Source organism: Manihot esculenta, chromosome 18, assembly GCF_001659605.2.
Source record: "Manihot esculenta cultivar AM560-2 chromosome 18, M.esculenta_v8, whole genome shotgun sequence".
In the NCBI taxonomy this organism is placed as follows: Eukaryota; Viridiplantae; Streptophyta; class Magnoliopsida; order Malpighiales; family Euphorbiaceae; genus Manihot; species Manihot esculenta.
Genome location: NC_035178.2, coordinates 11056894 through 11069056, shown reverse-complemented (window position 1 = coordinate 11069056; position 12163 = coordinate 11056894). Strand labels below are relative to the sequence as shown.

The following is a 12163-nucleotide window of genomic DNA, read 5'->3' as shown; positions in this document are numbered from 1 at the left end:
CCGTCCAACTACTGAAACTTGAATGTGCATTTCTAGATCCAATTCAAATTATTGAGGTGGAAATATCTGTCAATTCTATTTACATTTTTACCCTCGGATTGGCCGCCTATTTTTGTCGTCGCACCTCTCCAATCAACGCACCTTGTATGAAAGTGAAATTTTGGCCTCTGCAAAAAGCCAAACCAGTCGGTGCATCTGGTAGAATTATCCAAGCCATCAATGAATTAATGAATAATTTATATTTTATTATTATAATTTTATAAATTTCTGTGTAATAAAATTTTATTTTTATTTTTACATTAATTTTTTGGTTTTTGTTCATTTCTTCAGGAAACAGAGAAATAAAGCAGAATTCAACTACCACACATTCAAATACACTTAATTATTCAAAAATTCTGAAAACTTCTTGCAATCTAAAAGACACGTTATTGGAATATTTACATTCACTATCTCTATTTGTCTAATTGCTTTTGCATAAAATTCTTCATCTCCTTCATCAACGAAGAAAATTCCGGCAACTGAGGATAATTATAAAATGAGTGGAACGCGTTGGCAAGCTCGACCAAACTCGCTTCTTTTCCAGATTTCTTCAATCCTTTATAGTATCTCTTTTGCCAGTCCTGCAAAGGATCAAATCCTCCAACAAATATGATCGTCGCCGGTAACTTAACTCCCGATATATCAACCGAGTTGGGCCCAAAAACATTCGCCGCCGGATGGTCACGGTTTGAACCTTCCGGCAAGAATGCCTTCCACATCCAATCTGCACGCTCCATGTTCACAAGTGGAGCTCTAGTTAACCTCAACTCAGATTCAGTTCGTTCTTCTCCTCCAAAAAATGGTTGTATCAATATGTTTCCGATTAATTTTAGATTGGAAAATTCATGTTCGCTTGCTTTTACTGCTACATGATGCACCAAGTTGCCTCCTGCGCTATCTCCAGCGATAAAACACTGTTTGAGATTTCCTGAAAAACCTTTAATTTTTGTGGTGTCGATGAATTTTAGAGTATCCAAACCATCTTCGTATTGAGAAGGGCAGCGATGCTCTGGAGCCAGACGATAGTTGACGGAGATAATGATGGCAGATAGTTCACTAGCAAGGCGGCGGCAAAATTTGTCATAAGGTAAAGAACTGGGTGCCAAGAAGGCAAAACCACCTCCGTGAAAGTAGAAAATAACCGGCAAACCAGAAGCCGCAGTTCCATCACCGGTTTTGGTAGGGGTGTAGAGGCGGAACCAGAGATTTCGAGCTTTGTCAACAGTGATGTCAGTGGTTTTGACACCATTTTTGGGTTTCTTAGATGGACAAGTTCTGATGTCGAAGAAGCTCATGAGAAAGCGGTTGGCGGTGCCATTTCGGTTACGGGTGATGTCGAAGACGAAGGAGAAAGCCAATATGGAGAGCTTAACAGTGAATGGGAGGTCCGGCCACTGTGGAACATCGTTTTGGGCCATTTTCGCTTCTCTTTGGATTTTGTTGATAATAACAGGAGATGAATACTCTATATGCAGAAAGGTGAAGGCTCAACACCAATAAATAATAGATTAATGAAGATTTTTTTTTCTTCTACTTTGGGGAACAAATAATATAAAATTGACAAAAAAATAAGATATTGATGACCGCCGGATTTCTTCACCCCAGATCAGGGGCTTGACCACAGCCAAAGGCCTATAACGTAGAGGCTCACACACCTGATATGCACAACAAGCCTGGCTCATTCAACCTTCAAGGCCGGGCTCAACCAAGCTTCTTCATTTGGATCGGCCCAGTCCGCGACCAGCAGGCCCTCTCCTCTCAGGTTCAGCGTCCGGCCCGACTCTCGACCCAGCCCAGTTTCCAGAGCCATACTCAGACAACCTAGCAGATCCGCTCGAGCGTACGCACGAGGAGAATCAGAGGCCGTTACGCATGGAGCAGGCGGCTGATACCCTCGTACGCCCGAATCTGTATGTCAGAGACGCGTGTCCCAATCATGGAGATGCCTTTACACGTCACCAGCAAGCATAGCGAAATGGATAAAAGGGGAATCCCCTCCCCAGAAAGTTTAAGTTTATTTTTCAATACCAAAACCCTTGTAAAACCCTATTCTATTGGATCTCAAATCATCAATTGGCGCCGTCTGTGGGAAACGAAGGAGATCTTTTCATCACCGAAGTTTTCACTTTCAAAACCCACTGAGATCCACAATGGCAAACCACCAAGAAAATAACCTTAACATTCCAAATGACCTGAGCTCTGCCCAAGATGGGCAGCAGTTCTCCTTTTCTAGCCCTACAACGTTGAATAACCAAACGCCTATTCCTCTTAATCCCTCGCCAAGCTTGGCAGGGAATACTCCCACCGTGACCCGGTCTAACCAGGACATTCAAACCATGGCTCTCCAGCTACAGACTACTGCTCACTGGTTGGGGCAGATAATGCAGCAGAGGGGCCTTAGCACCCCAGTAAATGCACTCCCAGTGGTGGAGGAACCCAGAACCAATGAACCCCGACCTACCTTAGACCGCCCCCAAACTAACAGCCGTGATACCGGGGAAGAGGAAGAACCGGAGGCCCGAATCCATGGGAGGAGGGCAAGAGAGATGATAGAAAATGAGGGGGCGAACAACTATTCTGCCGAAACAACGGGAACTGCAACAGAAGAAGAGGAATGCAGCTTGGAGGGAAGATCCGGTTCAGCAGACGAGAAAATGGACCAAAAGTTGAAAAGGTTGAAGGAGCAGCTCTTAGCTGAGCTAGGTAAGAAAGATCAGAGCCAAACCTCCTTGCCCACTTCTTCCCCTTTCTCAAAGATAGTGCAGCAGGAGACCGTTCCCAAGAAGTTTATGATGCCGCCGATGGGGGCCTATAACGGAGCTGGTAACCCGAGGGAGCACGTCATGAACTATAAGACCTTCATGGAGTTGCAAACTCTGTCAGATGCCTTAATGTGTAAGGTGTTCCCAACAACGCTCTCGGGACCAGCGCGGGCGTGGTTCAACAGCCTGGAGGCCGGAAGCATTAAAAGTTTTGGAGATCTTGCCACCCGCTTCATCAGCCGGTTCATAGCCGGGGTGCCAGCAGATAGGAAGACGAGCTATCTAGAAACAGTGAAACAGAAAGAAGGAGAATCACTTAGAGAGTATGTCGCCCGCTTCAATACGGAGGCCCTACAGATTTCCGAGCTGGATGAAGGAAGGGCGGTGGAGGCCATGCAAAAGGGAACAACCTCTGCCGAGTTCTTTGGTTCTTTGAGCAGGAAACCTCCGACCTCACTGGCTGAGTTGATGACGAGGGCGGAGAAGTATATAAGGCAGGATGACGCCTTAGTGACGAGTAGATTTGCTAAAGGAATGGCAGGAAAAGAGAAAGCCCCGGAGGAGAGGAGGCCGGAGAGACACGAGAAGAAACATGGAAAGAGACCTGAGCCGTACAAGCAGGCCTGGGAGAGAAGGGATCAAAGGCCTCCTCCTCCTCCTCGGGCTCTTGAACCAAGAGTGCTCCCTCCTTGGGTTCCCGAGAAACCAACCCCCCTCAACGCTTCCAGAGCCGAAGTGCTCATGGCAGTCCAGGATAAGGAGTTCCTCCAGTGGCCCAAACCCATGAAGTCGGAAGCAGATCAAAGAAATCCTGACAAGTATTGTCAGTATCACCGGAGCCATGGGCAAGATACGAATAACTGTTTTCAGTTAATCGCGGAGATTGAGAGGCTGATCAAAAGGGGGCACCTCAAAAATTTTGTGAAGAAAACAGAGGGACAGAGGCCTCAGCCTGGTCCGACAACTCAGACGCTTAGGAGAATAGGAGCTAGACCAGTGAATGATGGGTCCAGTGGGACCATCCACATGATTGTTGGAGGAACGGGAGGACGGATGAGCCGTCGAGGAAAGAAGAGAAACCGGGAAGGGAAGACCAGCAATAGTGAAGTCATGCAGATCGTTGAGCACTCTCCCATGACTATCGCTTTCTCTCCGGAAGATGCACAAGGCATTCAGATGCCCCATGATGATGCGCTCGTCATTGAGGCTGTCATTAATAATTTTCGAGTAAAGAAGGTTCTGGTAGATGACGGGAGTAAGGTCAACTTGCTGCCATATCGGGTTTTCCAGCAGATGAGAATCCCAGAAGAACAGCTGGTTCGGGACCAGTCACCAATCAAGGGGATCGGAGGAGCACCAGTACTTGTAGAAGGAAAGGTGAAGCTGGCTCTTACCCTGGGAGAAGCACCCAGAGCTCGCACCCATCATGAGGTGTTTTTGGTGGTCAAACTCCCACTGAGCTACAATGCGATTTTGGGGAGACCGGCGCTGTTCAACTTTGAAGTTGTCACCAGCATTAGGTATTTAGCACTCAAGTTCCCAACAGAGGAAGGAGTGGGAATGGTTCGAGGTAGCCAGGAAGAAGCAAGGGCAGTATACTTGGCCACAGTAACAGAGCCGAGCTCAACTGGAGAAGCACTCGACTCGGAAGTTCTGGAGGTTAGAGATGAAACAAAAGAAGCCCGGACAGAGCCAGTTGGAGAGTTGGAAACCTTCCCCTTATCAGAAGCAGATGCAAACAAGGTTTTCAGTCTTAATGGCAGCCTCACCGAAAAACAAAAAGGCAAAGTCATGGCCCTGATCCGAAGTCACGCGCCGACCTTCGCATGGAAGCCCTCAGACATGCCGGGAATTGACCCCAAAGTAATGACGCACCGATTGAATGTTCTCCCCGAGGCCAGACCGGTGAAGCAAAAGAAGAGAGTAGTGGGAAAAGAGAAGCAGCAGGCCACCCGGGAAGAAGTGCAGAAGCTAGAAGAGGCAGGCTTTATTAGGGAAGTCATGTACCCACAATGGTTGACAAATCCAGTGTTAGTCAAAAAAGCCAATGGCAAATACAGGATGTGTATAGATTTTACCGACCTAAATAAGACCTGCCCTAAAGATTGTTACCCCTTCCCCGATATTAATAAAATGGTCGACTCAACGGCCGGTTTTGATTATATGTCTTCTTTGGATGCTATGTCAGGCTATCATCAAATCCCAATGGAACGGTCGGATGAGGAAAAGACCTCATTTATAACTGAAGATGAAACTTACTGTTATAGGGCTATGCCCTTTGGATTGAGAAATGCCGGGGCAACTTATCAGCGGTTGATGAATAAAATCTTCAAAAACCAGATCGGTAGAAATCTGGAAGTGTATGTGGACGATATGGTGGTCAAAAGTTCAACTTTCCAACAACACATAGCCGATTTGAGGGAGATATTTGGGGTGTTGGATCAATACAGAATGAAGTTGAACCCAGCAAAATGTGCCTTCTTCATTAGGGGAGGAAAATTCTTGGGGTACATGGTGAGCGGTAAAGGCATTGAGCCCAATCCGGAGAAAGTGGAAGCCATACTGAATATGCCAGAACCGACCTGCGTAAGAGATGTTCAGAGACTAACCGGGAGAGTAGTAGCGCTTAACTGATTCATGTCGAGGTCGGCAGAAAAGTGCTTGCCATTCTTCAAAAAGTTGAGGAAGGTACCGAATTTCGAATGGACAGAAGATTGCCAAAAGGCCTTCCTAGAGCTTAAGAAGTATCTTAGCTCGCCCCATGTGCTCAGCAGTCCCATAAAAGGAGAAGAACTTCTGATATATCTGGCGGCTTCGGAACAAGCAGTCAGCGCAGTGCTAGTAAGGGTGGAAGAAGGAGAACAGAAACCTGTTTTCTACGTTAGCAAGGTACTCAGAGACACTGAGGTCAGATATTCGAACATTGAAAAATTGGCTTACGCCTTATTGCTGGCAGTCCAGAAATTCAGAGTTTATTTAGAAAGCCACCAAGGAGTCGTGATGACAGACCAACCCTTAAAGAAGATCCTACGAAGGCCAGAAACTTCAGGGCGGATGTTGGCATGGTCCGTAGAAATTAGCCCTTACTGTCTAGAGTACCGACCTCGAACAGCCATAAAATCCCAAGCTCTGGCTGACTTCATAGCGGAGTGCGCATTCAATGAGGAGAAGGGAGGATCATCCTCAGAGATATCAAGAAAGGGGGGAGAGAGAGAGCCCCCCCAAGAATTTAGCTGGAAGCTGTATGTAGACGGAGCATCAGGTGCTGAGGGTAGTGGCGCTGGGATAATGCTTAAAGGGCCAGAAGGTTTTAAAGTATGTTATGCCTTGCGTCTAGAATTCACGGCTTCTAACAATATGGCCAAATATGAAGCCCTGGTAAATGGAATGTTGGTAGCTTCAGAGATAGGGGTAACCGACCTCGAGGTGAATAGCGACTCTCAGTTGGTGATCAACCAGGTGACGGGAGTATATCAGGCTAGGGACCCCATCATGCAGAACTATCTTGATAAAGTAAAAACTATAGAAGCCGAGCTCACGGGTCGGGGAGTTGTCGTTAGATTTCAAAGAATACCTCGGGATGAAAATGAGGAAGCAGACCTACTTAGTCGATTGACCAAAGAGGAGTTAGAACAACTTCCCGATGAAGTATATATACAGCATGTCCGAACACCTGCTTTTAAAAAGACAAACAAGGTACTGCAGGTAGAACAGAGCTCAACTTGGATGACCCCATACCTGAGATACCTGGAGGAGGGCAAGCTCCCCGAAGATAAAGATGAAGCCAGAAAGATAGCAGCTCGTGCTGCCAACTACCAAGCAATAAGGGGAACCTTATACAGAAAAGGGAAGTCCAGCCCATGGCTCCGGTGTGTGAGTCCGGAAGAAGCTGCAAAGGTAATGGAGGAAATACATAGAGGCCTATGTGGGGCTCACGAGGGAGCAGGGACATTAGTCAATAAAATATTCAGGCAAGGGTACTACTGGCCCACCGCTAAAAAAGAAGCAGAGGAGTTTGTCCGGAGGTGCGACGTATGTCAAAGATTTGCTAACGCCATCAGAACCCCCGCCACTCCTCAAGCAAGCATATCCAGTCCATGGCCTTTCTCACAATGGGGAATCGGCATCCTGGGACCTTTCCCCAAGACTACGGGGCAAAGGAAATTCGTGGTGGTGGCTGTGGAATACTTCTCGAAATGGCCTGAGGCAGAAGCAATAGCCACAATCACAGCCCGCAAGATGATAGATTTCGTATGGGGACATATCATCTGCAGATTTGGCATACCTAGAGTGCTTATCTCAGACAACGGCAGACAATTTGACTGCAGCATTTTCAGAGCCTTCACGACAAACATGGGCATATGGCATAAGTTCTCCTCCATGGCTCATCCTCAGACTAATGGCCAAACAGAAGTCACTAACAGAGCTATCCTTCAAGGATTAAAGAAACGGCTGGATGGCGCAAAGGAGAATTGGGCAGAAGAACTCAATAGCATACTATGGGCATTCCGAACCACTCCCAGAGCGCCCACTAAAGAAACACCGTTTGCACTTGCTTATGGCTCAGAAGCCATAGTTCCAGTTGAATTGCAGATCCCCACTCATCGAGTCCAATTCGTCAGTGAGAATACTAATGAGGATAAGTTAAGAAGCAACCTAGATGCTCTTGAGGAAGTCAGGGAAGAAGCCCAAGTCCGAATTGCCGCTTATCAACAACGAGCAGCGAGATATTACAACCAAAAGGTCAGGGAAAGAAGCTTAAAGGTGGGAGATTTGACCCTAAGAAACCTGGAAGCTACAGGAAAAAGAGTGACCGCGGGCAAGTTAGCACCGACCTGGGAAGGTCCTTTCAAGGTGACAAAAGTGGTCAAGCCAGGGGTATACCGAATTGAAGATATGCAAGGAAACCCCGAGCCCCACGCTTGGAACATCCAGCACCTAAAACGGTATTTCCCTTGAAATATTTGTAAAGAAACACATTGTATTTTGACAAATATGAGTAAATAAAAAAATTCTTTATATGAATTATCTTCATGAATAACATTCCTCCATGAAAAAGAAGGAACAGGGCTCAGAAAGATCCCTTGAAACAAGACCTCAGTTAGGCACAAAACCAGCTGAGATGACGAAGCGACAGTAAGGCCAATGAGCCTGAATCTTGTGCAAAAACCTCAAGAAGGCACAAAAAACTGCCGGCGGGGCCCCGAGGTCACCCCGGAACGGCCGGTGAGGATCGTAAAGATGCCTCCCGGAGCATGAAGACCGGGATCCCCCAGAACTCCCGGGTAAACAAAGAAGACCGGGATCCCCTAGAACTCCCGGGAAAACAAAATAAAAAACTGCCGGCGGGGCCCCGAGGTCACCCCGGAACGGCCGGTGAGGATCGTAAAGATGCCTCCCGGAGCATGAAGACCGGGATCCCCCAGAACTCCCGGGTAAACAAAGAAGACCGGGATCCCCTAGAACTCCCGGGAAAACAAAATAAAAAACTGCCGGCGGGGCCTCGAGGTCACCCCGGAACGGCCGGTGAGGATCGCAAAGATGCCTCCCGGAGCATGAAGACCGGGATCCCCCAGAACTCCCGGGTAAACAAAGAAGACCGGGATCCCCTAGAACTCCCGGGAAAACAAAATAAAAAACTGCCGGCGGGGCCCCGAGGTCACCCCGGAACGGCCGGTGAGGATCGTAAAGATGCCTCCCAGAGCATGAAGACCGGGATCCCCCAGAACTTCTGGGTAAACAAAGAAGACCGGGATCCCCTAGAACTCCCGTGAGAATCAAAATAAAAACTGCCGGCGGGGCCCCGAGGTCACCCCGGAACAAAAACAGCCAGGATCTCGTAAGATCTCCTGAAAACAAAAAATGGTCGGTGAAGGGACAACTTAACACACAGTTCCGACCTCACAAAAAGAGAAGAGCCCGGAGCTACCAAAGAAAAATCAGGTTCCGACCTCCTGAAAAGGCACGATAGCTAAGCAATGCCGACCTCAAAACAGATGCTAACGCTAAAAGTTTGGCTATAGAACAAAAAGCCGAGCTCCTAGCTCGGAAGGACCTATATTCTCAAAAGCTCAAAGCCGGGCTCGCAGCTCGGATAGACTTATATCCTCAAAAGCTCAAAGATATGAAGACCAAAGGAAAAAGTCGAGCTCCCTCTCTAAAAGGGCTCATAAATGAAGAAACCTTCAGAAGGATAAATAAGGGAGAAAAAGGGCTATACTCAACACCCATATCAGTTTATCTGGAACAAACAAATTTACAACCAAGAAGAAGGGGCTAGAAGCAAAAAGCAGACATACTAGTCGCCATTAAAAGGTATGAGATTTGATCTCTCAGACTATTAGCTAAGAGCTGAGCTTGCAACTCAAGAGCAATTCAAAGCTTATGAATGAGAATACATAGTGCACAAATATGAGAAAAAAGATATTAGAGTACTTTGAGGAAAAAGAAAATTGATATTTCATTACAAATAACTATTACAAAATTATCCTTCTAACGAGGTGGGGGGATAAATAGTCCTCAAAGGACTTACATCAGTAAGAACACCCTCGCCTACATTATTTCTACTGGCAGTCACATCTGAAGGAAGCTCGGAATCCCTTGGATCAGAGCCCTCAACGTTTACAACAGGAGCTATCTCTGACTCAGGGTGAAGATCCTCCTTCTCAGAGTTAGGGTCATCCTTCCCTGACTCAAGGACTTCCACGTCCTCCCCCTCTAGCTCTGACTCTTCCGAAGAAGACTCAGCTGGCTGGCACATGTCCCTCTGGCAATCTCCTCGGGGCATAGGGAAATCATCCTCTCCATACAGTACTGGCTCGCCATCTGAGTCCGCTTCGTACTTGCGAAGCTCGGCCAACGGAGTATCAGGAGCGTGTCTGGCTTCTCTTAAACCGCGATTGTAGCCGGTCACATACATACGGAAGGCTTTCTTAAGAATAGCCGCTTTCATTTCACCAGAAGCTTTATATTCATCGAGATGTTCTTCACAGGCCTCAGCTACAAATTCCTTAAACTCAGAAGAGTCCTTGTAGTCCTGAAGGTGAGCCTCACAGGCCTGCTCGATCTTCCTTTTCAGCTCGTCAGACTCCTGATACTCCGCCATACATTGTTCGCGCACCAGCGAAGCCTTGTCCTCAACGTGTTTTACTACCTTGAGCAGGGCTAAGCACTTATTTTCCAGGGCTCTAACTTCATGGTTGAGCTGTTGATGGCGAAGCTTGAATTCTTCAGCCGATGAAGCCAGGTCTCTAATATGATCAGAGCTGGTACTCAATTCCTGCTCAAGGACCTTCACCCGAGCTAGGGCCATTTCCTCCTGAGCCTTCACTTCCTTCAGCTGAGCTTGAAGCTCTTCAAAATCAGCCTTTAAGGCCCCATATTGTTGCTGGACCTCAGCTTTTTGTCTCACGGCCTCATCCCTTTCGCTAAGGGCCTCTGTCATAGAAGACAGCTGCTTTAAAACTCCTTCGCAGCGAACCTCCAAGGCAGCTGCCCTCTCATCAGACACTTTGAGAACTTCGCGAGTCTGAGACAGCTCTGCTTCTAAAGACTTGGTATGCCCTGCTGTCTCAGCCGCCTTCTCATCAGCCTTTTTAAGGGCCTCTAGCGCCGAATGCAGCTCCACTTGGAGGGACTGGATTTGCTCTCGAGCAGCTACCAGATTACCCCTTGCGTCACTGGTTGCAGATAAGTTCTCTTCCAGATGCGCCTCCTCAATCTGGCGGTCTACAGACTCCTGGAGGGAGCGATCACGAGCATCCACCTCCATAAAGAGGCCCGTCGCCTAACAAGGAAGAACAACTGTCAGAAAAAGAAACGAAGCAAAACTAAAGAGAGGTGAAAAAATAACTTACCATCAGAAGCATCTCTCTAATCGAAGACCCGAGCTCCTCACGAGAGCGAGATCGGAAGGACACTTGCTCCTTGGTAGAACTGGCTAAGAGACCAGTCAGAGCAAGAAGACGAGGATCTGAAGCCTCTGTAGTTCCGCTGAACATTCGCTCTCTGAGAAGGTCAGCAACAGCACTAGCCGGAGATTCAGGAGTAATATCTGACGCGTTCAGAGAGTTGTCAGAAGAAGACAACAAAGGCTCGACAGGAACACTTTTCCCTTTCCCAATGGGAGGAAGAGCTGGAGAAGATCCTGCAGCAGTCCTGGACTTCTTCCGAGCAGGAGACGGGGCAGATGATCCGGCAGGGGCTGGACGCTTGTCCCCGGTCTTTGATGAAATGCCCTCAGATCCCTCAGGCTCAGCCCTCGCGGGGGCAGGGGCATCTTGAGCAGAAGCCTCTGAGATTTGGTCATCTAGGAGGATGATCTCCATCCCTGTCCCAGAGGCCTCCTTATCTTCAGTAGCAGGGGACTTAGACTTTCCCCCTGACACACCCCCAGAAGAATGGGCAATACCCTGCTCCATTTGTTCAGCACCTTGGGTCTGCTCCACAATAGCTAGTGAGGCTTCCCTCACGACCTCTGAGGAGGCTGGAGCAGATCTAGACCCTTCAGCAGGCCTCGAAGTTGAACTCGATCCACCCCGGCTAGACAGCCGAGATGACTTGGTGCCGCGAGAGCTCGGCTTCGAAGCTCTAGACGAAGCTTTGGCGGGAGGTCGGCTAACCTTCTTGGAGGAAGCAGCTTGAACCATCTCCGCAGCAATCTCAGTCACTGAACGCCCATCCCCAAAGGCATCGAAAATGGCATGCATATTATCCCGAGACAAGACAAAGTTCTTGGGGAACTTGGTATCATCCATTTTTACCTCAGAAGCTGCAAAAGCAACGAAATTATAAAAAATCAGCATACCTCCCGATATTATGAGCAAAGAAGAAACAGAATAGTCAGACAAGGCATTATACCCGTGTCCCGGATATCCCTAAGATTGGACGCGAACATACACTTCTCGACGTCATACTTCCTATCAACGGAAGTCAGTCGAAGCAGCCCGACCTGCTCAATAAGACTCAATTGGGGCAGCTCGTTGCAACCCGGAAAGATCTCCCCCCAACTTAGATCCACCTCCCACGTACGGGCGGACCCTAATTTTAGCTCCGCCACAAGGAAGTTCTTCACCCATCCCTTTATGGAGTCCTTGTACCCCGTGAAAAGAGATAACCCAGTATGGGGGGAAAAATAGTAGAAATTTTGAACCGCCCTAACCAAACGGAAAAAAGTGACAAACAGACAGGCCGTGGGAGTAAAACCCCAACTCAGGCAGATAGACTCAAAACAGGACATGAACAAAATGGAGTTTGGGGATAGCATCCGAGGAGTCACCCCGAAATATTCAAAGACCTCAATAAAGAAAGGGGTAAAAGGAAACGGTAGACCGAATTCTCTCTGCTTCAAGAAAAACACTATA

At 47.8% G+C, this 12163-nt stretch overlaps 1 protein-coding gene across 1 annotated transcript; it reads right to left on the bottom strand.

The window, feature by feature from the left end:
* Positions 1-342: 342 nt before the first annotated feature.
* LOC110605892 (probable carboxylesterase 18) lies at positions 343-1519 on the bottom strand. Its single transcript, XM_021744567.2, has one exon. It carries the CDS (start codon positions 1455-1457, stop codon positions 453-455), a length of 1005 nt encoding a protein of 334 aa, XP_021600259.1. The 5' UTR covers positions 1458-1519; the 3' UTR covers positions 343-452.
* Between the last annotated feature and the right edge of the window lie 10644 nt (positions 1520-12163).